At 60.3% G+C, this 27,880-nt stretch overlaps 2 protein-coding genes across 5 annotated transcripts; both read left to right on the top strand.

The window, feature by feature from the left end:
- The first annotated feature begins 3,056 nt into the window (after positions 1-3,056).
- On the top strand, positions 3,057-20,177 carry LOC106738241 (uncharacterized). 4 transcript variants are annotated; one of them, XR_009457588.1, is made up of 12 exons: positions 3,059-3,161; positions 5,626-5,804; positions 6,724-12,760; positions 14,616-14,684; positions 14,825-14,848; positions 14,989-15,065; positions 15,373-15,476; positions 15,735-16,974; positions 17,541-17,746; positions 18,674-18,811; positions 18,926-19,117; positions 19,574-20,177. XR_009457588.1 is itself a non-coding variant. In XM_059719008.1 (9 exons), exons 4-8 carry the CDS (start codon positions 15,853-15,855, stop codon positions 18,932-18,934), a joined length of 744 nt encoding a protein of 247 aa, XP_059574991.1. In that variant the 5' UTR covers positions 14,512-14,684; positions 14,989-15,065; positions 15,373-15,476; positions 15,735-15,852; the 3' UTR covers positions 18,935-19,117; positions 19,574-20,177. The 4 variants fall into 4 exon arrangements, 1 of the variants encoding a protein (XP_059574991.1); XR_009457587.1 differs by having other exon boundaries at positions 3,057-3,161; positions 5,626-12,760; XR_009457586.1 differs by lacking the exons at positions 3,059-3,161; positions 5,626-5,804; positions 6,724-12,760 and having other exon boundaries at positions 14,513-14,684; positions 15,735-15,897; positions 16,230-16,974.
- A 1,950-nt stretch (positions 20,178-22,127) lies between these two features.
- Positions 22,128-27,821, top strand: KCNN4 (potassium calcium-activated channel subfamily N member 4). The gene is given in 10 exon segments (XM_059719007.1): positions 22,128-22,240; positions 23,751-23,846; positions 24,032-24,157; positions 24,160-24,416; positions 25,038-25,173; positions 25,281-25,391; positions 25,776-25,894; positions 25,972-26,041; positions 26,233-26,374; positions 26,595-27,821. Coding segments are annotated over 10 exon segments (1,107 nt in total). The 5' UTR covers positions 22,128-22,198; the 3' UTR covers positions 26,603-27,821.
- Positions 27,822-27,880: the final 59 nt, after the last annotated feature.

Here is a 27,880-nt window from a genome sequence, read left to right as displayed (position 1 = left end):
CACCCTGGTCCTTGGCTCTGGCCTGGGGGTAGAGCAGCGCTGGGGGCAGCTGGCTCTGGGGCGGGCCAGGCTGGGTGTAATGGCACTGGGGCGGGGGGGGGGGAGAACAGGCCGGGCGGAGGGGCTGAGGCAATGGAACGGAAGGGGACAGGGTGACTCCCACTGAGCTCAGCACCGGGGCGGGGGCCTGCAGGAGCAGGCACATGTGCAACCCAGGCCTCCCGGGGCACCAGGGCAGGCATCCCGCACCACCTACAGGCCAGTCTGACCTGGTGCCCCTCACTCCCCACCCACAGCCCCGCCCTCACCAAGCCCTGCGGGCGCCTCTCACTCCGCCTCCCCCCACCCCCCACCCCTCCAGCCCTGCTGGTGCCCCTCACTCCCGACCCGCAGCCCCCTGCACCCCCAGCACCACTGGTGCCCCTCACTCCCGACCCGCAGCCTCCCCGGACCAGGGCAGCGCAGGGTTAACCTGCCCCAGACAGGCTGGGGTCAGGCTTTGATGGGCCCAGCCCCAGGGCCTTGACCTCTGACCCCCCAAGGCGGCAGGGAAGCAGGTGGGCTCTGTTATACTCCCTCCTCTCCTCCCCAGAGCCAGCTGCATCTTAGGGGCCCTGGTCTACTGCGTCTACAGGGGAGTGCGGCTGGGGAGCGACGGGCGGTAGAAGGACCGGCGTGCACCAGCCTGGACCCGATCCCGGGGGCTGTTGCAGGGCTCGTGTCCGTCTGTCCACCCCAGGCCCCGCCCCCAGGCCCCGCCCCCTGCCGCGGGGGGCGCTGGGATCGCTGCCCCCCCCGGGGAGTTACCGCGGGGCAGCGCGGACACACGGAGCTGTCGCTTTGTTCCCCCGCAGCTGGATTAACCCCGTCGGCGCCGGGAGCAGGTAGCGGCTCGCACGCCTGGGTGCTTGTGGGGGGGCGCCTGGGATCCGAGCCGCTCGGGGAGGGAGGGGGGCCGGGGATGCTGAGAGCCCGGACGTCTGGGTCCCATCCAGCCCTGGAGCCGAGGAGGTTTGGGTCCCATCCAGCCCTGGCGGGGAGGAGGTTTGGGAGCCCGGACGTCTGGGTCCCATCCAGCCCTGGAGCAGAGGAGGTTTGGGTCCCATCTAGCCCTGGAGCCAGAGGAGGTTTGGGAGCCCAGACGTCTGGGTCCCATCCAGCCCTGGAGCAGAGGAGGTTTGGGAGCCCGGGCGTCTGGGTCCCATCCAGCCCTGGAGCAGAGGAGGTTTGGGAGCCCGGACGCCTGGGTTCTCTCCAGCTGTGGGGGAGGGGGGTAAAGGGGGTACCCGGATGCCTGGGGGTCCCCCCTCCAGCCCTGGGAGGGGAAGGGAGGATGTGGGGGTAGCCAGGATGCCTGGGTCCTGTGCCCTCACAGAGCCCTGCCTGGGGGGGATCTGGGGGCACTGCAGCTGGGGACCCCCCTCCCCCACCCCCAAGGCTGCATCTCCCTTGGCCATGTAATGTATGCATCCCACAATGCACCTCCATAGCCAGACGGAGGGGGAGGGAGTCTTCCCACCCCCACCAGGTCCAGACAAGATGGGGGCTGCGGGTCGGGAGTGAGGGGCCCCGGCAGGATGGTGGAGGTGGGGGGGTCAGGAGTGAGAGGCACCGGCTGGGCGGGGGGTTCAGGTTTGAGGATGAGCCAGGGGGGCTCCGATGCCCCCCCTTCCAGCTGGGGAGAGCCCAGGGTCCGGGCTCCCAGTGCCCCCCCTGCCCTCACCTGCACCCCCACCCCCCTGCCTTCCCAGATGTGTGGGCAGAAGCCGGGCGTCTGGGCTGGGGCGCACACAGGGTTAACGTCTGGCTGGAGGGGGGGTGATGGGGTCAAGGGGGCACGAGTCCCAGCTGGGGCCTGTCTGCACTGCCAGACGGGGTCAGGGGTCATGGGCGGGGTCAGGGGGCACCTTTGCCTGGCTAGGCCCAAGGCGTGGGGGCGGGGCCCGGGGTCTCTCCAGCTCTAGGGGGGCCGGGGGCCGGGCACCTGGGATCTCTGGGAAGTGGGGGTGGGGGCTGGGGGGTCAGAGCAGGGGGGCTGCGGCCTGGACGCCTGGCTTCTCTGGGTTTGGGGTCCAGCCGGAGTGGGGGGGGGGTTGAAAAGGGACCCCTTGCTTCATCTGGGGGGGGTCTCCCCACGCACCTCTGTGACCTCCAACCCCGATGCCGGGGTTCCTCAGGCCCCAATCACCCCCCCCAGGAAACTTTGGGGAAGGAAAGGGTTAAAAGTTCAAGGGCACTAGGGGTGGCCAGGCCGCCTGGGGTCCCTCCAGCCTGGGGGGCAGTGGGGATTGCCCCCCACCCTGGGTCCTCTCCCTGCTCCAGCAGAGCTGGGGGGCCGGGGTGTTCCCTCTGCAGAGCTGTCTCAGGCCTCCAGGCTCCGCCCCCTCCCCCCAACGACCCCCCCTCAGGGGTCAGGGAGCACTAGACAGTCTGCTGCCATGGCAACGGGGCCTAACACAGCCCAATCCCCCCTTAACCCTTTCCTGCCTGGAACTGGTGCCCCTCACTCCCCACCCGCAACCCCCCGCCCCACGGCTCACTGCCCACCCCTGCCCTGCTAGTGCCCCTCACTGCCGACCTGCAGCCCCCGTCCCCCCAGTCCTGACCCAACCCCATAAATACCCTCCCAGTAATGTCTTAGGCCACACCCCCAGGGTCCTGCCACACCCCCACTACAGCCCCGCCCTGCCCCCTCCCTTTTTAGAGGGGTGGGGTTGGCACCAGGCCCCCACGTAGCCTACCTGCCCCGGCCCCCATCCGGATGACACCGAGTGTCCGGGTCCCCCCCACCCGGACCCTCAGCCCCTTCCCAGAGCTGGAGGGACCCGGGGTCCGGGGAGGGGAGAGCTCCCTGTGCTCCTTTATGGGGGGGGTTGGGGGGGCGAGGATAGAGTTAACCGCGCCTTGGCCGCCAGCCCGCAGCTCTGGCCGCTCTACCCAGAATCCTTTGCTCCCTTCGGCTCCCTCCCCTCCCCCGACCGCAGGCACCCACCCAAAGGCTGGAGCCAGCCCCCCCCCAGCTTCCCCCCGCCCCCCCGCCACAGCCCTGCACTCCTCTGCTCACCCGCTGTCTCCTTCCTTTCTTCCCTGCAGATCGGATGCTCCTCGGATGCCGCCCGCCCCCCCCATCCCAACGGGCCTCCCCCCAGACTGGATCCAGCGTGAGTGACACCCGCTGCCACCCCCCCTCCCCCCGCCCTTGCTTGGGGGTGCGGGGGGATGCGGACTGGGAGTGAGGGGCACCGGCAGGGCGGGGGGGCTGCAGGTCAGGGGTGAGGGGCCCCGGCAAGACTGGCGGGGTGGGGTCTGGGGCATTGCCGGGTCACTGTTGCTAGGGTGAGGGGGGTTCCTTGGTGACCCCTGGGCCACACCCACCACCTAGGCCCCTCCCCTTCCACTGGGGGGGGCAACTGGTCCCAGGCAGGGGTGGGTGGTTTCCATGGCAACATACCATGCTCCCCCAGCCCCTGCTGCCACCCCCCCCCCACGCTGGAGAGAACCCAGGTGTCCAGGGTTCCCCAGCTCCCCCCCCTCAAGCTAGACTTGAACCCAAGCGTCCAGTTCCCCCCCCCCCCCAGCTGGGATTGCAGCCCTGGCAGGAAATTATGTCATACACACGCCTAGCAGGTCATCGCACCTTGTATATCTGACTTCCTGTGCATGCCAGGGCCAGGGATGCACATTGTCTAGTCTGTGTGTGTGTGTGTGTGTGTGTGTGTGTGTGCGCGTGCCCCTGGCCACACACACACATACACCCTAGGCATCCATGACACACATGCACTCACATGGACGCTCACACACACCACCTAGGTATCTGGGGCACCCACGTACAGATGCATGCAAACACACGCACACCACCCAGGCATCTGGGATACATGCACACACACCCCACCCAGGCATTCAGACATGCATGGACACATGGGTACCCGGTGTCCAAGATGCACGCGTTGCGTGCACACACACACACATGCATGTAACGCAGGTGTCCAGAACACACACATGCACACACAGAGATAATAGATATGCATATGTATCTGTGTGTGTGTGTGTGTACAAAGATAATAGATATGTGTGTATCTCTGTCTGTGATACACACACCTATACACACAAATAATAGATATGTGTATGTCTGTGTGTGTATGTATCAGTGCATTTGTGTATATATGTGTATTGTGTGGCTATACATATAAATGTATATGCACATATAGACACACCCAGAGATACTAGCTATGTGTATATCTGTAGCTGTGTGTTTGTGTATAGAAGCGTGTACATATACAAACACATCTATGGTCTTAGTATATCTGTGTGTGTATACCCGTTTTTTATTTGTATATCTCTATGTGTGTATGTAGCTGCCTGTGTGTGTATCTCTGTGTGTTTGTATCATTGTATGTGTGTATGTAGCTGTGTGTTTATGTATAGGTGTGTGTACATATACAAACACATCTATGATCTTTCTATATCTGTGGGGAGGGGCCCGGGGCTGTCCAATAGCAGGAATGATGGTGACGAGCATTGTTATCATGGTCATTAATGTTCCATAATCAACCTGTCTGTTTAATGAGACCATCTATCATTGATTCATTTATATCTTTCTATTCAATTCCAACATATTACATGACGTGCCAGCACGTTACAGCATATTTATCACAACACATCACACCTATATCAGATATCCAATAGCAGATTCACTATCAGATGTCCTATATATCATATCATATATCATACATTACATCTATATCCTATATAAAATATCACATATCTGATCCGATTATCTGATATCAGATTATATATATCAGATCACATCTATACCCTATATCAGATATCCGATCCGATATCATATATATCATATCGTATCATTCATCACATCTATATCAGATATCATATATGACACATATCTATATCCTGTATCAAATATTCTATATATCATATCATATGACATATCATATCATATCATATTGCACATCACATCTATATCGTATATCAGATATCCTACATCCCACATCATATATCTCACCGTATATGAGATCTCATATCATATCTCGTACTGTGCATTGTATAGCTATATCATTTCATATACTGCATTGTATCACATACCATACCATATTATATCATATTTAGTATAGCAGATATAGCATCTTGTCTTATAGTGAATTATCATATCCGTTAAATCATTAGTGTAATATATATATATCTTGTACATAAGTATGGCGTAGTATATATTAAATATAATATATATTCCACTGTATTCTATTCCAGCACATGACCTTGTCCTATGATATCCTCTTATATGAAAGCATAGCGTTGTGTTACCGTGTTACGCTGCTGTAGTGTACCAGAGTAGGTCACCTATGCGCACCATGCAGGTGTTAGGGCTATGCCATTTCCCATATTTCTGTAGTTCATATTTATGACAATAATTTTCATTTGCTGTATTACAAATACACTCTGTGCCATGGTTGTGGGCCAGATGTGTCCCATAATGAAAGCTGGTGTTGTTGGTGTTAAATGTATTATATATTATGTATGTATATAAATGTATATTAAATATACATTTATTATATTATACATTCATTATACATTAATATATTACATATCCATTGTATATTTATTATGTTGCAGTTCAGATCCAACTGGGTTACGTGTTATAACCACGGTGATTTGGTCAGATATGGGTTGTGATATCATATATAAAGTCGAGCCTGTCCCGAGGCCACCACAACTGTTGAGGCACCTGGATGCGGCACATTATTAGCGATGCTTCAGGCAGAGGGACCTGGCGGCACCCAGCTTCTCAGCAGGTAGGGCCTCCTGTTGGTTCACAGGGAGCTTGGCCACCCTGGCATGGCCAGTGATTTTAGTTGTGCATGGTATGCGCACCCCACTCCTGCCCCGGGTGACCTGGGGGAGGCGGTGCCAGGTTAGTCGCCAACAACCTGGCCATGGAATGGGCTGTGCTGGCGGAAAGGGACTGAAGAGCGGGTGGGAGAGGCCTGGCAGAGTGTGTGTGTATTGGTAGTTATATAGCTCTAGTGATAGCCCTGGCTGGCCAGCTAGATAGCTCTGGCTGGCTGGCTAGATGGTTATAATAAAATGTAGGCAGAATAATCCATGTTCTCATCAGTGAGGACCTGGGACCCAATACCCCTAACAAGGCCGCGTCATGGTGTTACTGTGTTGACAGCAATCATGTGCATAGCAATAGGTGCTTTTAAGTGTGATGTGAACAGATTGATCAGGCAGCCGTTCTCACGTGTGTCCCAGGGCAAACAAGGCCTGTGGTCCCTCAGGCCAGCTGCCACTGGTCTCGGCCTCTCGGGGTTTTCTCGGTCTTCCCAGGCTCTCAGGGTTTTCAGGGAACCGAAGTTTGTCTGTGAGCACATTTGCAAACCCGTGCACGTGCATCTGTTCACCTGGGTCTAATCTGACCCCACGTGCCGCCCCCTGGTCGTAGCAGCCATGGCTCTTCTCCAACACCGCAGTTCTTAGCAGGGGTGTGTGCAGTGGTGTGTGCAGAGCTGACAGAGCTCTGTTTTTGTGTGCACGTGTGCATAGTCCTCTTTTATCTACCTGCCTGCGTATCCACCTACTTGCCTGCTTAACTAGCTACCTACCTACCTGCTTGCTTGCCTATCTACCTACTTGTCTACCTTCCTGCCTGCCTGTCTACCTATCTAAATCCATATACCTATATATGTCTCCCCCTGTATCTCTCTCTAGATTGATAGATGAGACGTCACCGCATCTCTGCAGTTATCCGTGTACATAGTCATATATAAATCTCTCTCTCTATATACACATACATGCAGCTACCTGCGTATAACCCTGCATATATCTGTGTGCGCGTGTGTACAGATAGAAATATAGACATCTCTGTTTCTATTTCTATCTATCTATCCATCCCTCTGTCAACCTAGGCAGACCAACACAGATGGGTAGAGAGATATTGTATATTCTCGCTCTTTTTATAGAGAGATGATACATATTCAACTCAGTCTGGCAGTAAGTAACTTTCCACATTAATACATGTTAATCTAGTCCTGTTGATTTGAATCTCCAGTGTTGTCTAGCACAGGGGCGGGCAATTATTTCAGGCAGAGGGCAGCTAACTGAATTTTGGCAACCCATCAAGGGCCACATGGCAGGCAGCCAGGGGCAGATTAATATTAATTTTCTAAATTTTTTAGGGGCCCTGCGGGCTGGCTACAATGGCCTGGCAGGCTGCATCTGGCCCACGGGCTGCATTTTGCCCACCCCTTGTCTAACATCTGTATGTGCGCGCACGTGTGTGTGTATAGCAATCTATATCAATATATCTAATAATCTGTCCGCATACATGTATATGAATCCGCATATACACACGTATATTTATACATGAATGTATACGGATCCTGATAGACATACGTATATTTATACGTGTATGTATATGGCTCTAGATACACACGTAAAAATATACATATGCATATATGGATCGAGGTACACACATGTGTATTTATACATGTATGTATATGTTTATATCTGTGCCTAGGTACACATACGTGTAGATATGTGCGCGCGCACACACACATCTAGATTAATATATGTATACATGCATATATGTAGGTAGATTATTAGGTATATTGATGTGGGTAGCTTTGTACATGTATATGTGCACACACAGATATATGAGAGATGGCTACAAATTAGGATATATATGTTAATGTAATTGTGCTGTGTGTATTGTACATATATTTATATATCTATTAGGTATATATCTATATACATGTATGTGTATATGTGTACCTACATATAGCACACACAGAGGTTGATCTATCTGTATTCTGCATAGTCTGCATGTGTATGTATTTATATACATATGCATGCATTTGTTTGTGCATCTGTGTGTATTATACATGTAACATGCAGGGGTTTATACATATGCTGATACTTTTGTGTGTGTGAGTATATATACCTGTGTGTGTGTAAAATGCATATATACATATATCAACCTCTGTGTTATGCATGTGTGTGTATAATATGCACATATATTCATGTATACAGTGTGTGTAGTATATATCTATTATACCTACACACACACACACTGGTATAGGTATATGTGTGTATATAGGTGTATGTATGTATGTATACGTGTGTGCGTGCATGTGTGTGTGTATTCATTCTGCATTGTGTGCATGGTGTGTGTATATATACATGCATACACGCACGTGTGTACACATGCATGTGCACGTGTGTACATATAACATGCAGGTTGATATATGTATATTTTACATATATATCAACATATGATATTTGCAAAATATACAAGCCCTGTGTATCAAATATGATATTTGCAAAATATTACATTGCAAAATATACATATACACACATGGGAGTGTGTATTATCTATATATATTATAATACACACAGGTCAATATATGCATGTTCTATGCATGTGCACACACAAACACATGCACGCACACAGACACACTCAGATGCTCTCGCATACACATGCACACTCATACAAACACACATACACACCCACACACCAACTCCCACACACACGCAGATTGCTATATGTATATTTTGCATACTCTGTGTGTGGGGGGGGGTGTATTATATACATATATTATAATACACACAGAGGTCAATATATGTATGTTCTACGCACGCACACACACAAATGCATGCACGTGCACAAACACACTCACACAAATGCGCTCATGATGTCATGCGCCCTCGGCTGCCAAGCTGTGCTGCGAGATCATCGCTGCTCTGCTAAAGAGCCAGGCAAGGCGCAGGTCCACCCACCGCCTGCGCACAACACCCGCGCCTGCCGGTCGCCATAAACCCGTAGATCCGAACTTGCGGTCGCTCCTCGTGCAAGCTCGACTCTGTGGGTCTGTGTCGGCCTCGGCCTTGACATCGGGACGCTCCAGCCCACCCCCCCACCCGGAGCTTGGCCACGCCCCCTGGCCTGAAGGCTCAGCTCACCGATCCACTGAGCCCACCAGATCGTCTGGCTCCACCCACCTGCCCGCAGACTCCGCCTACCTGTCTTTCTGGTCCCTGCTGGCTCCACCCAGCCTGGGCCTTGCTGCCTAGCTCCGCCCACCACTCTGCTAGCCCCACCCCCTCCAGCTGGCTCCACCCCCTGCTGTTGGGTGGGGGCCGGGGTGAGGTAGTAGGTTGTATGGTTTAGAGTCACACCCCCGGAGATAACTGTACAGCCTCCTAGCTTTCCCCGCGCCCCCCCAGTGCCTCCCAGTGCTTCCCAGTACCAGCCTGCGATCCCCACAGGCATTGCAGCTCACACCGAGGTGAGTGATGGGACAAGGAAGGGGGGTGGATTGTGGAGTTGTGTTGCGTTGCATAGCTTTTCAGGGGGGTGGAGGGGGTTGTGGATCTCCTGTGTTGGTTTCAAGATGTTGTGGGTGGTTTGCGGGGGTGATGAGGTTGTGGTGGTTGGTGGAGGTGTGTTGTGTTGCATTGTGTAGCTCTTAGGGGGGCCATATGTGGGTGTGAGGGTGTTGTGGGTTTTCTGTGTTGAGTTGTGGGTGGCTTGGAGGTGTGATGGGAGTTGTGTTGTATTGTGTTGTATAGCAGGTATGTTTGCATGTTCCAGGCCATGGAGGGGAGCTGTGTGGGGTTGTGTTGCAGTGTGTGTTGGGGGACGGGATGTGATCTAGGGGGATTGTAATAGTGTATGTGTGTGTCTAGCAGGACTGGGCAGGATAGGAGTGTTTTCGACTGCTGCGTGGGTTGCGTTAAAGGTGGTGTTGCCCTGTGCTGTTGTATTGTGGGGGGGGCGGGGGCTTGCAGTGTGTTGCCTTATGTTATGTTGTGGGTTGTGTTGCTTTATAGCATTGAGTGGCAAGTATCATCTTGGGGGTTGTGTGTTGCCTTTTGCAGTGTTGCTTAGTTGGCGGGTGTTTTGTGTTGCCCTGTGATGTGGTGTGTATGGGGTTGTGGGTTGCATGTGGTGTGTATGGGCACGGGTGGTTGTGTTTATCTCTGTCATTGTGCATTGTCCTTTGGTGGTGTCGGGTGGCGCGTGTGTTGAGGTTGTGTGCTGCCTTGTGTTGCGCTGCCCTGGTTGTGTATTGTGGGACTGTGTTCAGCCCTATGTTGTTGAGCGTTGCGGTGTGATGGGTGTGGGGTTGTGTGTAGTCCTGCATCACTGTGCTGTTGTGTGTTGCTGTGCAGAGCAGGGTTGTCTGTTGTGTGTCGCACTGTGTTGTATGCTGAGTGGGGTTGTGTACAGCACGGTGTGTCTCCATGTGGGATTGTGTTGTGGGTTGCCTTGTGTCAATTGTGTTGAGTGTAGCTCTGTGTCATCACATGTTCTCATGTGGGGTTGTGCGTACCTTGTGTTGTGGGTGTGTCATTGTGTGTCACTGCACGAGGTTGGTTGTGCCTCGTCCTGTGTCCTTGTGTGTTGTGTGTCATTGGGGTTGTGTGTAGCACCATGTCCCTGTGTGTTGTGTATCACCACAAGGTCCTCTGTGTCACCGTGTGGGGTTGTGTGTCGTCCTGTTCTGTGTTGTGTGCATTGCATTGTGTGTCACAATATATTGTGTGTGTTTGGGCGGGGTTATATGTAGCCCTGTGTGTTGTATGTCACTGTTGTCATGTGTTGCCGTGTGTGTTGTGTGCCACTGTGTTGCCCTGTGCCCCTGTGTGTAGTTGTGTGGGGTTGTGTGTTGCTGTGTTCCTGTGTGCATCTCCCTGTGTGTCGCCGTGTGTGTTTCCCTGTGTTTTGTGTTTCCCTGTGTCCTGGTGTGTTGTTGTGTGTCACTGTGTTGCCTTCTGTCCCTGCATGTTGTATGTCACTGTCATGTATTGCCATATGTTGTGTGGGGTTATGTGTTGCCCTGTGTCCCTGTGTGTTGTGTCATCCTGTGTATTGTCCTGTGTGTTGTGTCGGGTTGCGTTGCCTCGTGTCCGTACGTGCTGTTGTGTGGGGTTGCGTGTTGCCCTGTTTCCCTATGTGTTGCATCTCCCTGTGTGTTGCCCTGCATCCTTGTGTGTTGTTGTGTGGTGCCTTGTGTCCCTGCGCATTGTGCTTACCCATGTCTCATTGTGTGTTACGTGAAGCCATGGGCCCCTGTGTTACCCCATGGTGCGGCCCACAGCTGCACCGGTGGCGTTGTGCTGTGTTGTGTACCCCCCCTCCCCCCCCCTCCCCCCCGCCCAGCCCACAGCCGCAATGCGATAGACGACAGCGCGGCCAGAGCCGACGCGCGCACACACACACGGGGATGGAGGCGTGGAGCAAGGGCAGGTCAGAGCTGGGGGTGTCGGAGCAAGGGAGCGTGGGAAGGAGGAGGGGGGTGTCAGTTCCCTAGGGGAAGGGGGGGGCTCAGGTGTCTGGGGAGAGGGGGGAGTGGCCCAGACGCCTGGGTTCTGCATGTGCATGTCTGTCTGTGTGTGTGTATGTGTGTGCGCGCATGTCTAGCTCATGGGCGCCTAGGGTGTGGGTGTGTATCTTTCTCCAGATGCCTGGGTTCTGTGTGTATGTGGGCCTGGATGCCTGGGTTCAGTGCGTGTCCATCTGTCTCCCAGACGCCTGGGTTGTCTTTGTGTGGGGCCTGGATGCCTGGGTTCAGTGTGCGTGTCCCAGATGCCTGTGTTGTGTGTCTCTGTGGGCCTGGACACCTGAGTTCTGTGTGTGTGTGTGTTTGTGTGTGTGTGTGTGTGTGTGTGCACGCGTCTCCTGGATGCCTGGCTTCTGAGTGGGTTGTGTGTGTGTGTCTGATGTGTCCGTCCAGATTCTTGGGTTCAGTGTGCATGTATCTGTCTTTCCCCAGACACCTGAATTGCGTGTGTGTGTATGTCGGATGCTTGGGTTCCTTTTGTGTGCGTGTCTTTGTGGCTGTCTGTCTTTCTCTTGGATGCCTGGGAGGGTGTCTTTCTCCAGACACCTGGATGTGTGTGTGTGTGTGTGTGTATCTGTATCTGTCTCCTGGACGCCTGGCTCCTGGGTGTGTGTATCCGGATTCCTGGGTTCAGTGTGTTTGTTTGTGTCTGTCTTTCTCCCACATGCCTGGGTTGTGTGTGGGGAGGAGGGGCAGATGCCTGGGTTTCTTGTGTATGTGTATCATGGACACCTGGGTCTGTGTGTGTCTCTCCCTGGTGCTAGGCTCTGGGTGTGTGTGTAGGCCCAGACACCTGGGTTCTCTGCCTGCACATGTGTGTGGAGAGGGGTGTGTCTGGGCATCGTGTGTGAGAGAGACTCGCAGTGTCATGGTGTGTGTGTGTGCATGAGTGTCTGGGCCATCAGTGTGTGTGGGTGTGAGAGGGGGGCACCATATGTGCAGTGAGGGGTCTGTATCTGTCTCTCTTCAGGATGTGTGTGTGTGTGTGGGGGGACGCCTGAGTTGTGTGTGTGCCTGTGTCCTGGACGTCTGGGTTGTGTGTGCGTGTCCCAGATGCTATGCGTATGCGTGCATGTGTGCATGGGGATTGCCATGGGCGGGGACGCCGGTGGCTCTGGGCTCGGGGGGGGGGGGGGGGGTGGGGGGGGGGGGGCTGAACCCCACATTCAGGTGCCATCAGTGAAGCCCCACCCTCATCTGGAGCTCTGCCCCCCCACTCCAGGCTCCGCCCCCTATCATGGTGAGTGATGTCACTACCTGATCAATACCTCCCCTATCACCCAGATCCATCCCATCCCCAATCCATCAACCTGCCAACAGCCAATCAGCTCCTGGTGGCCATGGTCTCCGGCCCCTCCGATTGGCTCCTGGTTCACCGAGCGAATCCCGAGCCCGGCCACTGAGTGAGTCTCACATACGGGTCATTGATCGGGCCTAGGGATCAATAGCCAATAACTGATTTTTTTCTGCCCTTCCCCACAACCAATCACTGCTCAGCAGCTTGTGGCCCCACCCCACCACTGGTCCCTGCTTCCATGAGGCCCTGCCTCCATGGGTGCCCTTCCAGCTCTTTGGGGGCCCTGACCTCAAGCCCCACCCCCCATGGCCAAGCCCTGCCCACCAGCCCTTAGGTCCTGCCCCCGGGCCCCTGCCCCGCCCCCCTAGGCCTCCCTCTCGGTCCCTGAGACCCTTATCCTGTGAGGGAGCCCAGAGCTCACAGGTGAGGCCTTGGGAACTGGGCGGGTGGCCCCCCCACCGGGCGGGGCAGGGGGCCCAGGTGTCTGGGCTCCTAACTCCCCTGGACCCCACTCCTGTCCTGGAGAACCCAGGTGTCTGGGCTCCCCGCCGCCCCCACTCTCGCCCCCCCTCAGAGAACCCAGACATCTGGACTTCCCCCAGCACTGGTTGTACTGGGAATCCCATGCATCCTCTGGAACTGGTTTTAGTGGTCCCTTTGCTAGCCTGGCACTGGTTCTGCTGGGAGCCTTAAAAGGCCCAGCATTGGTTATGCTGGCCCCCCTCTGAACTGGTGATACTGGTTGCTCCCTAACTAGGCACTAATTATACTGGACCCCCTCTCTTCTGAACTCATGATACTGGTTGCTCTCTAGTTGCGCACTGGTTATACTGGGCCCCCTCTCCTCTGAATTGAGGTACTGGTTGCTGCTTAGCAGGGCACTGGTTAGACTGGGACCCCCTCTCCCCTGAAATTGGTGATACTGTTTGCTCCCTAACTGGCGCTGGTTATAATGCCCCCCACTCCCACCTCCTGAATTGGTGATACTGGTAATCCCGCCCTGCCCTGTGATGTCAATGGGCGGGGCTAGAACTGACCACGCCCCCACCTGGCACTGTTCCACCCCAGAGCCAGCCGCCCCCGGGGCAGAGCGCGGCCCTTGGGGGCACTGGGCCATGCTGCGGGCGCTGCTGGTGGTAGTGGGAGCACTGGGGGAGGCGGGGGGCTGCCTGCCCTGCCTGTCCTCGGCGGAGCAGCGCCTGGGCCTCTGCCGCCTCTTCCTGGGGGCCGCGAGCCGCGACCACGTGCGCTGCCTGCGCCGCCTGCGCCAGGCCTACGCGCCCCTCGACGCCGTCGCCGTAGGTACAGCCCCAAGCCCCGCCCCCTGGGGGTCCCGTCAGGAGGAACCCCCCTCCCAGAACCCCTCTACCTACAAGCCCCGCCCCCCGGGGAAACATGCCTCAGGAAGCCCCGCCCCCTGGAGCTGCCCCCCCTTCCTAGGCATGGTTGCCATGGGGATGGACCCTGGCCTAGGCCTCCCCCTCCTCCCCTCTGTTGCCACGGTTACCGCCTGCCTCCCCCCCAGTCACCACCTCCCTAGGGAACCCCTGCCCTGGCCATGCCACCTTGCCTGTGTGCGCCCCCCACCCGTGTCTGTGCCCCACCAGGGGTCCCGGCCGTGGGGCGCCTGCGCGAGGCCCTGGCCCAGGGACTGCTGCGGCTCGAGGAGCAGGGGAGGCGGGGGGTGAGTGACGGGGCGGGGCCTGGGGGAGTTTAAAAGGGTGGGGGCGGGGCCATGAGGGATGGGCGGGGCAAGAAGGGAGTGGGGGTGGGGCTAGACCCGGGGCGGGGCGGGGCGGAGATGAGGGCGCTAGAGGGGGTGGCACTAGCAGGGGCGGAAGGAGCCACAGGGGGCGGGGCTAGAGCGGGGAAGGGGGGCGGGGTGTTACAGGGAGGATCTGGGGAACGGGCGTGGCGGTGGTCTGGGAGGTTGGGGGGAGGTCTCACTCCTTGTCTCGCAGCCCCCTATGAACGCTCCCTGGACGCGGCCGTGGCCTGGACATGGCAGGAGGTGGCCAAGATCCCACCAGGTGGGTTTGGGGGACCCAGGCGTCTGGGCCCCCAGATGCAAAGACTCCTTGCAGGGTGGGGGGCAGGATTGGGTCTGGGTTGGGCTGGCGGGGGCTGCATGTGGGGTCTGTATTAAGTGCATTTCTGTTCCCACCTCCAGCCCCAGCCTGTGTCCCACCCTGCGGTGAGTGCCCCCCACCCTACTGGTGCCCCTCACTCCTGAGCTGCAGCTCCCTGCCCCCCCCCACCCTGCTGGTGCCCCTCACTCCTGAACCACAGCCACCTGCCCCCCCCCACTGCCTCCTCTTCCCCCCCTGCCCCCAGGCTACCAGCAGGATGCCCAGGTCTATAAATGCGCTGTCTGCCGATTGTGGACTGCCAGCTGCCCCTGGACTGCCCGGGTAAGTCTGTGCCCCTGTTACATGTAGCCCAACCCACCCACCCCAGAGCCAGCTGCCCCCAGCCCCATTATACTCAGCCTGATCCCCGCCCGCCAGAGCCAGCCAGCCACCCCCCCCGTGCCATCTCACCAAGCCTGATTTCCCCACCCCGTGAGAGCCAGCCACAACCAGTGCCATTACACCCAGTCCAATCTCCCCCCAGAGGCAGCTGTGTCAGTGCCATTACACCCAGCCCGGCCCCCCAGAGCCAGCCGCCCCCAGCACTGTTACACCCAGCCCAGAGTCAGCTGCATTTCTCCGCCCCCAGTGGAGGATGTGTGGCGCGAGGAGGGTGACCGGGTGTCCCTGCGCTGCTCCCTGCCTTTTCCAACACCCCCAGATGTGGTGGCCACGTGGGGTTTCGCCAAGGACGTGAGTATGGGAGGGCCCAGACGCCTGCATCTTTGTGTGTGTTGGACACCTGAGTGTGTGTATGTGTGTGTCGGACACCTGGGTTTCCCTTGTGTGTGTGTATGTGTTTCCATGTCCCAAACACCTGGGTCATGCGCATGTGTATGTCTGTGTGTCCTGGATGCTTGGGTTCTCTCTCTTCCCGTGTCCCAGACTCCCTGGCTACCTGCTGCCCAGACATCTGGGTTCCCTGACTGTTCCCCCCTTCCCGCCCCCCAGGTGCGCAGCCAGGACCTGTCGTTATTCGGGGAGGCGGGGGTGGCTGGAGGCTTGGCCCGGGGGTTCGTGATCCGGTCAGCCCAGGCCTTGCAACGCGGCACCTTCCTCTGCCGGCTCCATGCTGGGGCCCAGCTGCTCGCCCGGCGCTACTTCTACCTCAACGGTGCGGTGGATGCGTGGGGCCCTGGAGCCCGGACACCAGGGTCCTGTGGGGGCTGGGGGGGTTGACAATAGGCGGACCTGGGCACCTGGATCCTTTAGGAGGGCCAACGGGGCCCGTGGGAGGTAGAGTTGTGGGGCAGGGACCCCGGATGCCTGGATTCTCTCCATCTTGGGGGGAATGGGGGTGAGAGCAGGGGGGGCTGGGAGGCTGGACACCTGGGTTCTCCGGGCAGGCGGTGGGGCTGGTTTGGGGGTCAGTCCAGGCCTCCCCAGATGCTGGGGTTCCCTCTGCACTAGGGAGTGACCCGGTGCTGGGGTTTGCTGTGCCCACAGTGACGGCGCGCCGGGGGGGGCCCGGAGCAGGGGCTGCAAGCCACGTTCGGGGCGGTGCTGGCGGCAGGCTCCGGGGGGCCAGGGGGAAGTGGAGAGGGCCAGGCTGGGTCTGCGGGCCCTGCTGGCTGCCCCTGGCTCTCTGCACTCCCGTCCAGCTCTGCTGCTGGGCCTGGGGCTGGCGCTCAGCGCCTTGCTGGGCACCCTGCTGCTGGGGTGAGTTCCCCCACCACTCCTCATTGATCGGCCCCATGGACTCTCTCCCCCCCCCATGGCCCCCAGTGGACTTTCCCACTTCCCCATAGACCAGCTCGTGGACTCTCCCATCCCCCCGCCCCCCTACCCAGGGGCGGTCTTGAGGGCTTACCCCTGAGCCCCAGTGACGTGTCTCCTCCCCCGCAGGGCAGCGCTGTATTGGCTGTGGACGGAGTCATGAACCCCACTATGGACCACAATAAACTCAACCCCAGTAGCCTCGTTCTGGGCTGGGGGGCTCAGACGCCTGGGTTCCTTTTTGGGGGGGTCTTGCCCGGCCTTGTGGGGGGCGGGCTCGGACGCCTGGGCTCTCTAGGTGAAGGGCAGGGTTCAATCCAGCCACCCTGGAAGTTCCCACGGGGAGCCCCGCCCCCTATTCCACAGGATGTCCTTGTATGGGCTGTGACGTCAGGGCGGGGATCCCCCTCCGCCGGCTCCGCCCCCTGGCGGCGAAGCGGCGCCGCGTGGCCAGAGCAGAAGCAGCAGCGGCCAGGTGGGAGCCCCGGAAGCCTGGGTCCCGGCGGGGAGGAGGGTGGTCCCCTGTGTTGGGAGGGGGGGTCCCTCGGCGCCTGGGTCCCCTGTGCTTGGGGGGCGGGGCTCGGAGGCCTGGGTTCTCTGTGGGCTGGGGAGGGGGGCTCGGAGGCCTGGGTTCTCTGTGGGCTGGGGGGGCCCGATGCCTGGGTTCTCTGTTTTGGGGGGGGGGGGGGGGTCTGGAAGCCTGGGTTCTGTTTGGGGAGGGGAGGTCTCGGACACCTGGTTTCTCTGTTTTGGGAGAGGTCTTGGCACCTGGGTTCCCAGAGGAAGTGGGATTGCCGGGGAGCGACCCCCCTTTCCTTCCCTGATGTAACTGCCTGCAATTTCCTTCTCTGATGACATCACAGCTTTAGTCACAGCTTAGTCACAGCTCGGCCATGCCCCCCCTCCTGCCAGCCAAGGGGGAACCCAGGACACCTGGGTTCATGAATGGGGGGGTGGGGGAAGGTGAATCCTGTTAACCCCTTGGCGTCCACAGCCCTGACTGTGCCCCATCATGCATCTTTCCCGCTCACACCCTTTTAGGACTGCAACGAGGAGCAGAGGACCCCAGGCGTCCAAGGCCATGCGGGAGGAGGGTGGAGGCAGGCGCCCGGTTCCTGGCGCAGCTGCTGATGCGGGGGATACCTGGGGGGACGGAGGAGCTAGGTGCCCACCTGGCCACGGCCCTGAGCCAGCGCTACCACAGCCACTGGTACCCCGGCCCAGCCGGCCCGTGGCCAGGCCTACAGGTATGGGCGGGGGCACCTCCCAGATGCCTGGGCCCACCCCATGGCTATCCCTGGACACCTGGGTTTGTACCTGATGCCTGGTTCCACTCCCCGCAGCCAGACCCCAGACGCCTGAGTTCATCCCATGGACCTCTAGGTTCAGCCCTGGACTCCTGGTTCACCTCACAGCTAGTGGGGTGCCCGGGAATGGCTGTCCAGATACCTGGGTTCACCCATAGCTGACCCCTGGATGCCTGGGTTCATCCTCAGATGCCTGGATCCAATCTGTGACTGGGCCCCGGATGCCTGGGTTCAACACATGGCCAAGCCCTGGACACCTGGATTCATCTCCAGATGCCTTGGTCCACCTCACAGCCATTCCCCGGGCACCTGGGCTTATCCCATGGGACACCTTGGATATCTAGGTTCGGCCTCAGATGACTGGGTTCATCCTGTGGCCAGGCCCTTGGATGCCTGGTCCACCCCATGGCTATTCCCAGCCTCCTGGGTTCATCCCATGGCCACCCCCGGACATCAAATCTTGCCCGAAATGCCTAGGTCCACCCTATGCCCAGTCCCGGACACCTGGATCTGTTCCACAGCTGGCTCCTGGACATTTGGGTTCATCTTCAGATGCCTGGATCCACCCTGTAACTGGGCCCGACTCCTGGGTTTCATCCCATGGGCACCCCTGATCATCTAGGTTCAGCCCCAAATGCCTGGTTCAACCCCAGATGTTTGGATCTACTCTGCAGCCAGGCTCCAACACCTGGGTTCACCCTGCAGTGAGTCCCCGGATGCCTGAGTTTATCCTGCAGCCACCTTTTGACATCTAGCTTGCTCCAGATGCCTGAGTTCACCCCACGGTCAGCCGCCAGATGCCTAGGTCCCCCAGGGGGACCTCTCCCACTCCCCTGACTCTCCTGACCCCCCCCCTCCCACCCGCAGGTGTATCCGCATCGAGGCAGGGACACGGGCAGATGCAGCTCTGGTGGGGGCTGCCCAGGCCGCAGGGCTGGACTGGGCCATGCTAACGCTGCCCCCCGACCTCGCCCTCTGGATCGACCCTGGCGAGGTCAGCTGCAGGTGAGCCTCCACCTCCTGGACGCCTGGGTCCCTTGTGGTCCTCCCAGGGTGCCTGGGTTCTCTCCTCCACCCCATGGGACCTTCCTGGACTCCTGGGTTCTCTGCTCCCCCCAGGCTGGGTGAACACAACCCCCCGTTCCGGATTGGGCCGCTGGTGACCTCCGACCCCGAGACCCCAGAGAGCCCTCAGCCTCGCCAACCCTGTCGGACATGACCTCATCAGTGATGTCATCAGAGGATGAAGCCCCACCCCCACAGCGACGACCATGCCCCAGTCGCACCCTGCCGCGGAAGCCCTGTGCCCAGGTAATGCCGCCCCCCCCCCCCAGCCAGCCACCCCCAGTCCTGTTACACCCAGCCCAATCCTCCCCAGACCCAGCCGCCCCCCAGCTCCATTCCACCCAGCCTGGCTCCCCAAAGCCAGCCGCAACGAGTGCCATTACACCCAGCCCGGCCCCGCAAGAGCCACTCTCCCCAGCTCTGTTGCACTTAGCCCAATCTCCCCCAGAACCAGCTGCCCCCACCCCCTGTTACACCTAACCCAGTCCCCCCCACCAGCACCCCCAGCACTATTATACCCAGCCCGGCCCTGACAGAACCAGCTGCCCCCAGTGCTGTTACACCCAGCCTAATTCCCCCCCCCCCCCCCCCCCCCCCCCCCCCGCCAGCCACCCCTAGCACTGTTACACTCAACCCAATCCCTCTTGGGGCCAGCCGCATCCCTATACTAACCCCTGCTCTCTTTTCCCTCCCCCCCCGCAGGCATGCGAGGTGCTGTACGTCCCAGCCCCACTGTGGCTACCTGGCCCCCAGCCCCTGGTGGGCTTCGTCCCCTCCCTGCCCCCCCTCACCCTCCTCTACCTCGGGGGGCTGGGAGGGGCCCCCAAGCTCTCCCGGCCCAAGAAGCCAAGTCCTGAGCGGCTCCGGAGACTCACCCACCGCACGGGCCGGGCCTGACCTCTCCCCTCGAAGGGTTGTTGACTGCCTGGGCTGAGACCAGGTGAAACTCTGGACAAGTGACAGCTGCTCCTGGATGCCTGGGTTCTCCCCAGCTCTGCAGGGAAGGATGGGCTGGGGGGCCAGGGACCCCAGACACCTGGGTCCTGTGAAGACAGGGGGTCTGGGGGCCCGGACACCTGGGTTCTCTGGGGGGGGTGAGAGCAGGGGGGCCTGGGGGCCCGGACGCCTGGGTTTATTGCCTGGTTCCTACCTCAGCTGTACAGAGTCATTGGTGCCTTTAACTTATCTCGTCCCTGGGTCTGTCCAGGCTGTTGTGGGCGGGGCCATATTTACATATGCAGTTTTTTAGGGGAGGGGCCATAAACTCCCATTTGTAATAAAAAGCCTTAAAATGTTAATAAGCGCGCGCACGTGTGTGTGTGTGTGTAATTCCAGAGCCCAAATGTACCTGGGGGGATAGGCTGTGGGGAGAGGGGTACCAGGATGTTACTGGGAGGGATGGAGGGCCCTGGGAGTGGGGAGCATTAAACAGGGTACTGGGCTTTTACTGGGGTGGGTGGGGGGCAGTGGGACTAGACTGGGATGGTACTGGGATGGACTGCAGGGTCCTGGGAAAGACTGGGGAGAAAGTGGGGAGTTACTAGGACAAACAGGGTACTGGGATAGATGGGTGAAACAGTTGTTACTGGGATATACAGGTGTACTGGCATAACGGGGGGAAATTGGGGTGTTATTGGGATAGACTAGGGAGAACCCGGGGTGTTATTGCAATAGACTGGGGTGTACTGGGATAAAATGGGAAAACAGGGAATAGATTGGGGGGATTACTGAGCTAGACTAGATGGAAACTGCGGTGTCACTGGGATAGACCGGAGTGTACTGGGATAAAACGGGGGGCGTTATTGGAATAGACAGGGTACTGGGATAAACGGGGAGCTGAGATAGACTGGGTTTTACTGACATAGAATAGGGGAAATTGGTGTTATTAGGCTACACTAGGGAGAATCTGGGGTGTTACTGGGAGAGACCAGTGGACTGGGATAAAATGGGAAACAATGTTACTGGGACAGACTGGAGTTTACTGGGATAGACTGGGGGGCACCGGTGTGTTATTGGGATAGACTAGGGAGATACTGGGGTGTTACTAGGATATACTGGGAGTCTTGGGATGGGCTGAGGGAGACTGGAATGTTACTGGGATGAGCCACGGGGCTAAAAGCGGGGTGCAGGGGCAGGACGGGTTGGGGACTGGGAGCTCAGATGCCTGGGTTCCCTGTGTGTGGTGACAGGTGAGGAGCGGGGCGAAGAGCCCCCGGGGCTGCTACAGTGAAACCTGGGACAACCCCCTCAGGCGTACAGGGCTGAGCACCAGTGCCCCTCACTCCTGACCTGCAGCCCCTGCGCCCAGGGCCCAATTCATTCTTTCCGCCCCGGGCCCCTCCCGTCCTGCTGTGATTCATCCTTTCTCTTCCTCAGGGTTGATCTTGGTTCCTTTCCGCCCGACATACAGCTGCTTCTGGGGTGGGGCTGAGCACACAAGGTCCCTTGTCCTCGGGGCAGGAAAACATGCAGCTGTCTCTGGGGTGGGGGGCTGCAGGTCAGGAGCGCGTGGCACCAGGAGAGTAGGGGGCTGCAGTTCGGGAGTGAAGGGCACCAACAAGACTGGACAAGCCTGGCTCGGGAGGGCAGGACCTGGGTAGAACAGGGGACCCCCAGGATGCACCTGGCTCTGGGGGGCCTGGGCTGGGTGTAACAGGCCTAGGGGTGGCTGGATCTGGGGTGGGGCCTTCAGGGACTGAGTGTAACCAGGTCCCGGTGACTCCGGCCTGAGTCACATCCTGATTGGGTTCCTGCTGGGGGGGCCATCTGCCCTTAGCACTGACAGGGGGCTGCAGGGTGGGAGTGAGGGGCACTGGCAAGGCTGGGGTTAGGGGGCTGCAGGTTGGGGAGTAAGGGGCACCAGCTAGTCCCTGCCGGTAACTCCTCACTCCCAATCCTCAGTCCCCACTGCTGGCATGTGCTGCCAGGCTCGGTGGGTGCCAGGCGCAGGACACACCCCGTCCCGCCCTCTCGCCACCCGTCCTCCTGCTGCCCGCCGGTGTGTGTCTGCACAACTGGGCTGGCTGCGTTTGTCTGTCCTGGACCCTGCACCCCCCCGACCTCGTGCGTGTCTGTCCGTCAGCCCTGGCGACCTCCTGGCTGCTGAAGCGGCGGGGGGGGTGGGGGGCCCCCAGGGTGGGTCCCCCCCCAGATCTGCCCCAGCCCCCAGGTCTGCCCCAGGCCTCCCCCCCGGTCCCCAAGGGGGGAGCCCACCTGCCCTCCACCCCCCTGCGGGGACTGCCTGGGGCCGGGCGCCGGGCACTGCTGGAGGCTGAAGGGCGGCTGGTGCGGGGGGCGCTGGGGCTGGCGCTGGTTGGCATCGCCCTCATGGTGTTGGACACGGAGCTCGCCTGGGCTGGAGTCTGCCAGGTAAGGGGGGGGCTGGGGCCACTCACTCCCACCTGCAGCCCCTACTCCTTTGGTGCCCCTCACTCCCCACCTGCAGCCCCCAGCCCTGCTGGTGCCCCTCCCTCCCGACCTGCAGCCCCTCGCTCCCCCGGTGCCCCTCATTCCTGACCTGCAGCCCCTTGCTCCCCCGGTGCCCCTCATTCCTGACCTGCAGCCTCCTGCTCCCCCGGTGCCCCTCATTCCTGACCTGCAGCCCCTCGCTCCCCCGGTGCCCCTCATTCCTGACCTGCAGCCCCTTGCTCCCCCGGTGCCCCTCATTCCTGACCTGCAGCCTCCTGCTCCCCCGGTGCCCCTCATTCCTGACCTGCAGCCCCTTGCTCCCCCGGTGCCCCTCATTCCTGACCTGCAGCCCCTTGCTCCCCCGGTGCCCCTCATTCCTGACCTGCAGCCTCCTGCTCCCCCGGTGCCCCTCATTCCTGACCTGCAGCCCCTTGCTCCCCCGGTGCCCCTCATTCCTGACCTGCAGCCTCCTGCTCCCCCGGTGCCCCTCATTCCTGACCTGCAGCCTCCTGCTCCCCCGGTGCCCCTCATTCCTGACCTGCAGCCCCTCGCTCCCCCGGTGCCCCTCCCTCCCGACCTGCAGCCCCTCGCTCCCCCGGTGCCCCTCATTCCTGACCTGCAGCCCCTTGCTCCCCTGGTGCCCCTCCCTCCCGACCTGCAGCCCCTCGCTCCCCCGGTGCCCCTCATTCCTGACCTGCAGCCTCCTGCTCCCCCCGGTGCCCCTCATTCCTGACCTGCAGCCCCTTGCTCCCCCGGTGCCCCTCCCTCCCGACCTGCAGCCCCTCGCTCCCCGGTGCCCTCATATCCTGACCTGCAGCCTCCTGCTCCCCCGGTGCCCCTCATTCCTGACCTGCAGCCTCCTGCTCCCCCGGTGCCCCTCATTCCTGACCTGCAGCCCCCTACTCCTTTGGTGCCCCTCACTCCCCACCTGCAGCCCCCAGCCCTGCTGGTGCCCCTCCCTCCCCACCTGCAGCCCCTTGCCTCCCCCGGTGCCCCTCATTCCTGACCTGCAGCCCCCTACTCCCCTGGTGCCCCTCACTCCCGATTCGCAGCCCCGGGTCCTGCCAGTGCCCCTCACTCCCGACCTGCTCCTCCCCTCCCCCAACCTTGTGCCCACGGGATTCCCCTGGTTCCTGCTCCCGTCCCCCCCTCCCCCCCCCTCCGCCGGATCTGCCCCAGGGCCCAGGGTACAAAGGGCCCTTTTTACGGGGAAGGGGGAAGGGAGGGGGCTGGGCCTGGTAACAGGGTAAATATTGACTCAAGAGGGCGGCGGGGGCGGGCAGCTCCTACGGGGGGACAGCCCGGAGGCCTGGGTTCTGCCGGCGGGCGGGGCGGGGCGGGGCGGGGCGCCCGCACACCTGGGTTCTGTGGGAAGGGAGCGGGGTCGGGGCCTGGGCTCCCCACTCCCCCACTTGGGGGAGGGGAACCTGGGCCCAATCCTGGCTCTGATCCTGCCCCCCTCCCCCCCCAGTGGCCCCTGGTTCCCATCCTGCTCCGGGGGCTGCTCTCAGCCTCCACCCTCGGACTCCTGGGTCTGATCCTGGCTTTCCACATCAAGGACATCCAGGTGAGGCTGGAGCCCCTGGCCCCGCAGGCCCCGCCCCCTCCCTGCTGGCCACGCCCCCTCCCCACCTGGGCTTGTGTCCTGGGGCGGGGTGGGCTGTGACTGGAGCCGGGACGCCTGGGTTGTGGGCGGGGAGTTAGGGCTGGGGGCGGATGCCTGGGTCCCTGACCCTGACCCTGTCCCTGCAGCTCTACATGCTGGAGAACGGGCTGCGGGACTGGCGTGTGGCCCTGGGGCCAGCCCGGCTGGGCCTGATCCTGCTGGAGCTGGGGGTGTGTGCCCTGCACCCCCCACCCCCACCGCTTGGCCCCCCCTGCCCCCTGTCCGGCCTGGGGCTGGGCCTGGCGCTGGCCACGCTGCTGCGGCTGTACTTGGTGCCCCGCGCCGTCCTCATGGGCACAGCGCCGGGGGCCGGGGGGGCGCTGGGGGGCCTGGGGGGGGCTGGGCCGCGTGCGGGTGCGCGGCCCCTTCGCCCTGCGCGCCCCTCCTGGCCCGGCACCCAGCCGCCCTGCTGCTGGCGCTGGCGCTGGGCGCCTGGGTCCTGAGCGCCTGGGTGCTGGCCGCCTGCGAGAGGTGAGGGCCTGGGGCACCGTGGGATAGTGGAGGGGGTCTGGGCCCTCCCACAGGCTACGAGAGTGGGAGCCCCAAGGGATTTTGGGAGAGTGGGGGCCCCAGAGCATGATGGGAAGGATGGGGTGCCAGCCCTTGGCACTGTGGGATAGTGGAGGGGGTTGGGCTCTCTGGCCTGCAGAGCATGATGGGAGGACAGGGAACCAGCCCTGGGGCATTGTGGGATAGTGGAGGGGATCAGAGCCCTGAGGTAGGCTGGGAGAGCGGGGGACCCTAGAGCATGATGGGAGAGCAGGCCCCCACAGCATTGTGGGATAGAAGAGCTGGGAGGGAAGGGGCTGGATCCCAGCGCAGTCTGGATGAGCAGAGGGGCGGGGGGGCATTGTGGGATAGTGGGGGGAACAGCCCATGTGGCATGCTGGGATACTGGGAGCCCTGTAGGGACTGTGGAAGTGCAGGGCCCCTAGGGCATGCTGGGATAGCAAGGTACCAAACCCTGGGGCACTGGGATAGTGGGAGGGTCTGGGCCGCGGGGAATGGCAGGACCGTAGGGACAAGGCCCCAAGGATTGTGGGACGGGGGCTGGGGCAGTTGAGGGAGTCTCTGACACTGCCCTTGCTGCAGTGGTGTCCCAGGGGGCGCCGGGGGCCTGGGGGCGACACTGTGGCTGGTGCCAATCACGTTCCTGACGATCGGCTACGGCGACCTTGTGCCCGGCACTATCTGTGGCCGTCTCGTCTGCCTGGTGGCTGGCATCCTGGTGAGACCCCCGGTGCCCCTCACGCCCGACCCGCAGCCCCAGCCACCCCACTGCCCCTTACTCCCAACCTGCAGCCCCCAGCTGACCTCCCCTCCACCTCCCCGCAGGGCGTGGGGTGCACGGCGCTGCTCGTGGCGGTGGCAGCTGAGAAGCTGGAGTTCACGCGGGCGGAGAAGCACGTCCACAACTTCATGCTGGGCGTGGAGTGTGCCCGGAAGGTGGGCACCCAGGCGTCCGGGCTCCCTCCCCTCCCCCCACCCAGACCTGGAGGGGACCAAGGCCCCCCGGGCTGTCCCAGCCTGGGCCCAGGGAGACTGAACAAACTCAGCTCTTTGCAGCCCCTTCAGCCAGGTGCATTATGGGAAGGTGGCAGTGGACCCCCTCCCCCAAGCATTATGGGAAGGCCAAGGCTTGGGCAGGGGAGAGTGGCCCAGGCATTGTGGGAAGGTGGTAATAGGGTGACCATTGCCCTAGGGCATCGGGGGAAAATCAAAGGCGGGGGAGGTTCTGGCTCTCCCAGGGCATTGTGGGAAGGTGGAGGACTAACCCCCCCCACCCCCCCCCCCCCCCCGCGCCCTGATTTGCTTCCCTGCCCACCATAGATGAAGCACACAGCAGCCACCGTCCTGCAAGAAGCCTGGCGCGTCCACCGGCACCGGCGACGCCAGGAGCCAGCCCGAGCCCGACGGCACCAGCGCCGCCTGCTCAGCACCCTGCACACGTGAGGGGGCGAGGGGCACGGGGGGCAGGGGGCTGCGGGTTGGGAGTGAGGGGCACTGCTAACCCCTGTTCCGGCAGGTTCCGGGAGCTTCGCCTGCAGCACCGGGCGCTGCGGGAGCAGGTGAACTCCATGGTCGACATCTCCAAGGTCAGGCCCAACACCCCCCCAGGCTTTTCCAGACACGTGGGTTCTCTCCAGCTGGGGGGGTTGGGGGGAGAGCCTGGACACATGCATGCTCTGGGAGGGGAGTGGGGGCTGGAGCAGGGGGCAGAGGGGGGGTGTTACAGCTTCTGTCCCATAATGCTCTGATTCCCTGGGCTCTGCCTTCATTCCCCAAGATGCAGCTGGTGCTGGGTGAGATCAGCGCAGGGCTCAGCTCCGGGCACCAGGAGCTGCGGCAGCGTTTGGACGGGCTGGAGTGGAAGCTGGATGCCCTTGCACGGCGCCTGGGGACCCCCGGGGCCCCCCCCACCCCCCCAGGTGCGTGCGGTGCCCCACAGTCCCTGCCCCCCCTGCCCTGCCGTGCCCCTCAATCCCGACCCGCAGAACCCCACCCTGCCAGCGCCTCTCACCTCCAAATGCTGGGGTGAGACACCCCCCGCCCCTTGGAGGGAGCTGCTGGCTGCAGTTTAAAAGGCCAGGCCCCGCCCCCATGTACCACCCCCTTTAGGATATCACATCTGTCTCCTCTTTCCCACAGGGCGGTGAGGTGGGGCTGGAAACCTCCCCCCGCAATGTCTTGGGGTAAACCCATAGGACATATTGGACCAGCCGCTACCTCCTGCAGTGTGACAGACCTCAGCGGCCCCGGGGACATTGCATGTATTCGCATGAGGGGACCCGAGCGCAAGCCCCAGGGGCAGGGTTCTGCCTTGCACGGCTTTGCACACGCATGGTGCCCTTGTATACTGGGCCATGGAGCCCCACCATGGACAGTGGAATTTATTGGACTGGGTTGGGTTTTTTGAAGGAGTGGTTATTTGGTTTATTATGGTAGAGCCAGATGGCAGCTACTCCACTGTGCTTACAGAGCTATTGGGGTTATTAAGGTATACCACAAAGGACACCCACCCCACCCCCCCCACAAAATAGGTACAGCTACTAGGGCCACTGTGGCAACACACACACCCCCCCCCCCCCTCCAGAATAGGTGCAGCTATTAGGGGCATTGTAGTACACACACACACACGCGCGCGCGTGCGCGCACCCCCACCCCAAAATAGGTGCAGCTAGTAGGGGCATTGTGGTAACACACACGCACCCCCACCCCAAAATAGGTGCAGCTATTAGGGGCATTGTGGTAACACCCACCCACCCCAGAATAGGTGCAGCTATTAGGGGCATTGTAGTACACACACACACCCCCCCCCCCACCCCCCAGGATAGGTGCAGCTATTAGGGGCATTGCGTAGCTCACTAGCGGCTACAGTAATGCTCCTAATGAAGGTGCAACCTTATTGAGTGACAGCTATGCCCATCATGTGTCTTAGGGCATTATGGTAGGGCTTACCATAAGTTTCGCACTGGTATGAAAAAGTGGTTGTTCTCCCTATTAGGTGTGCAACGGTAAGGCCTAGGTGTCTACCGGAAAACACCTAATTCAGGGTCCTTCGTTTGCACACGGGAGGGGGAGGGGATCCTGAGCTTTGCATTGGTCTCCTCTCCCTACTGTTTGCCTACTACCGTAATGTGTGAAATAGAGATGCGCCACAGAATGTCATCTGGGCTGAGTGGGGGGGGCTACCATAAAGCACCTAATGGCTACAAGGTGGGATTTTCGCACTTGGAGGGTAGAGGGGCGGGGGGGGGGTCGTAGTGTGGGGCCCAGTGCTGTCAGTTACCTAATAAATGGGCATGCAGATCTGTGGGGATGGGTTTTGTACATTAGACGAATATATTTTGGGAATAAAAGGAGCTATTTTTGGTCTTTCACGCCTTGTTCTTTCGCGGGGGAGGGGAACCCAGCCAGCCCAGCCCCGCTTCGGT

The sequence above is a fragment of the Alligator mississippiensis genome, chromosome 15, assembly GCF_030867095.1.
Source record: "Alligator mississippiensis isolate rAllMis1 chromosome 15, rAllMis1, whole genome shotgun sequence".
Taxonomy (NCBI): Eukaryota; Metazoa; Chordata; order Crocodylia; family Alligatoridae; genus Alligator; species Alligator mississippiensis.
The sequence above is the reverse complement of the archived record's forward strand: the minus strand, read 5'-3'. Positions and strand labels throughout refer to the sequence as shown.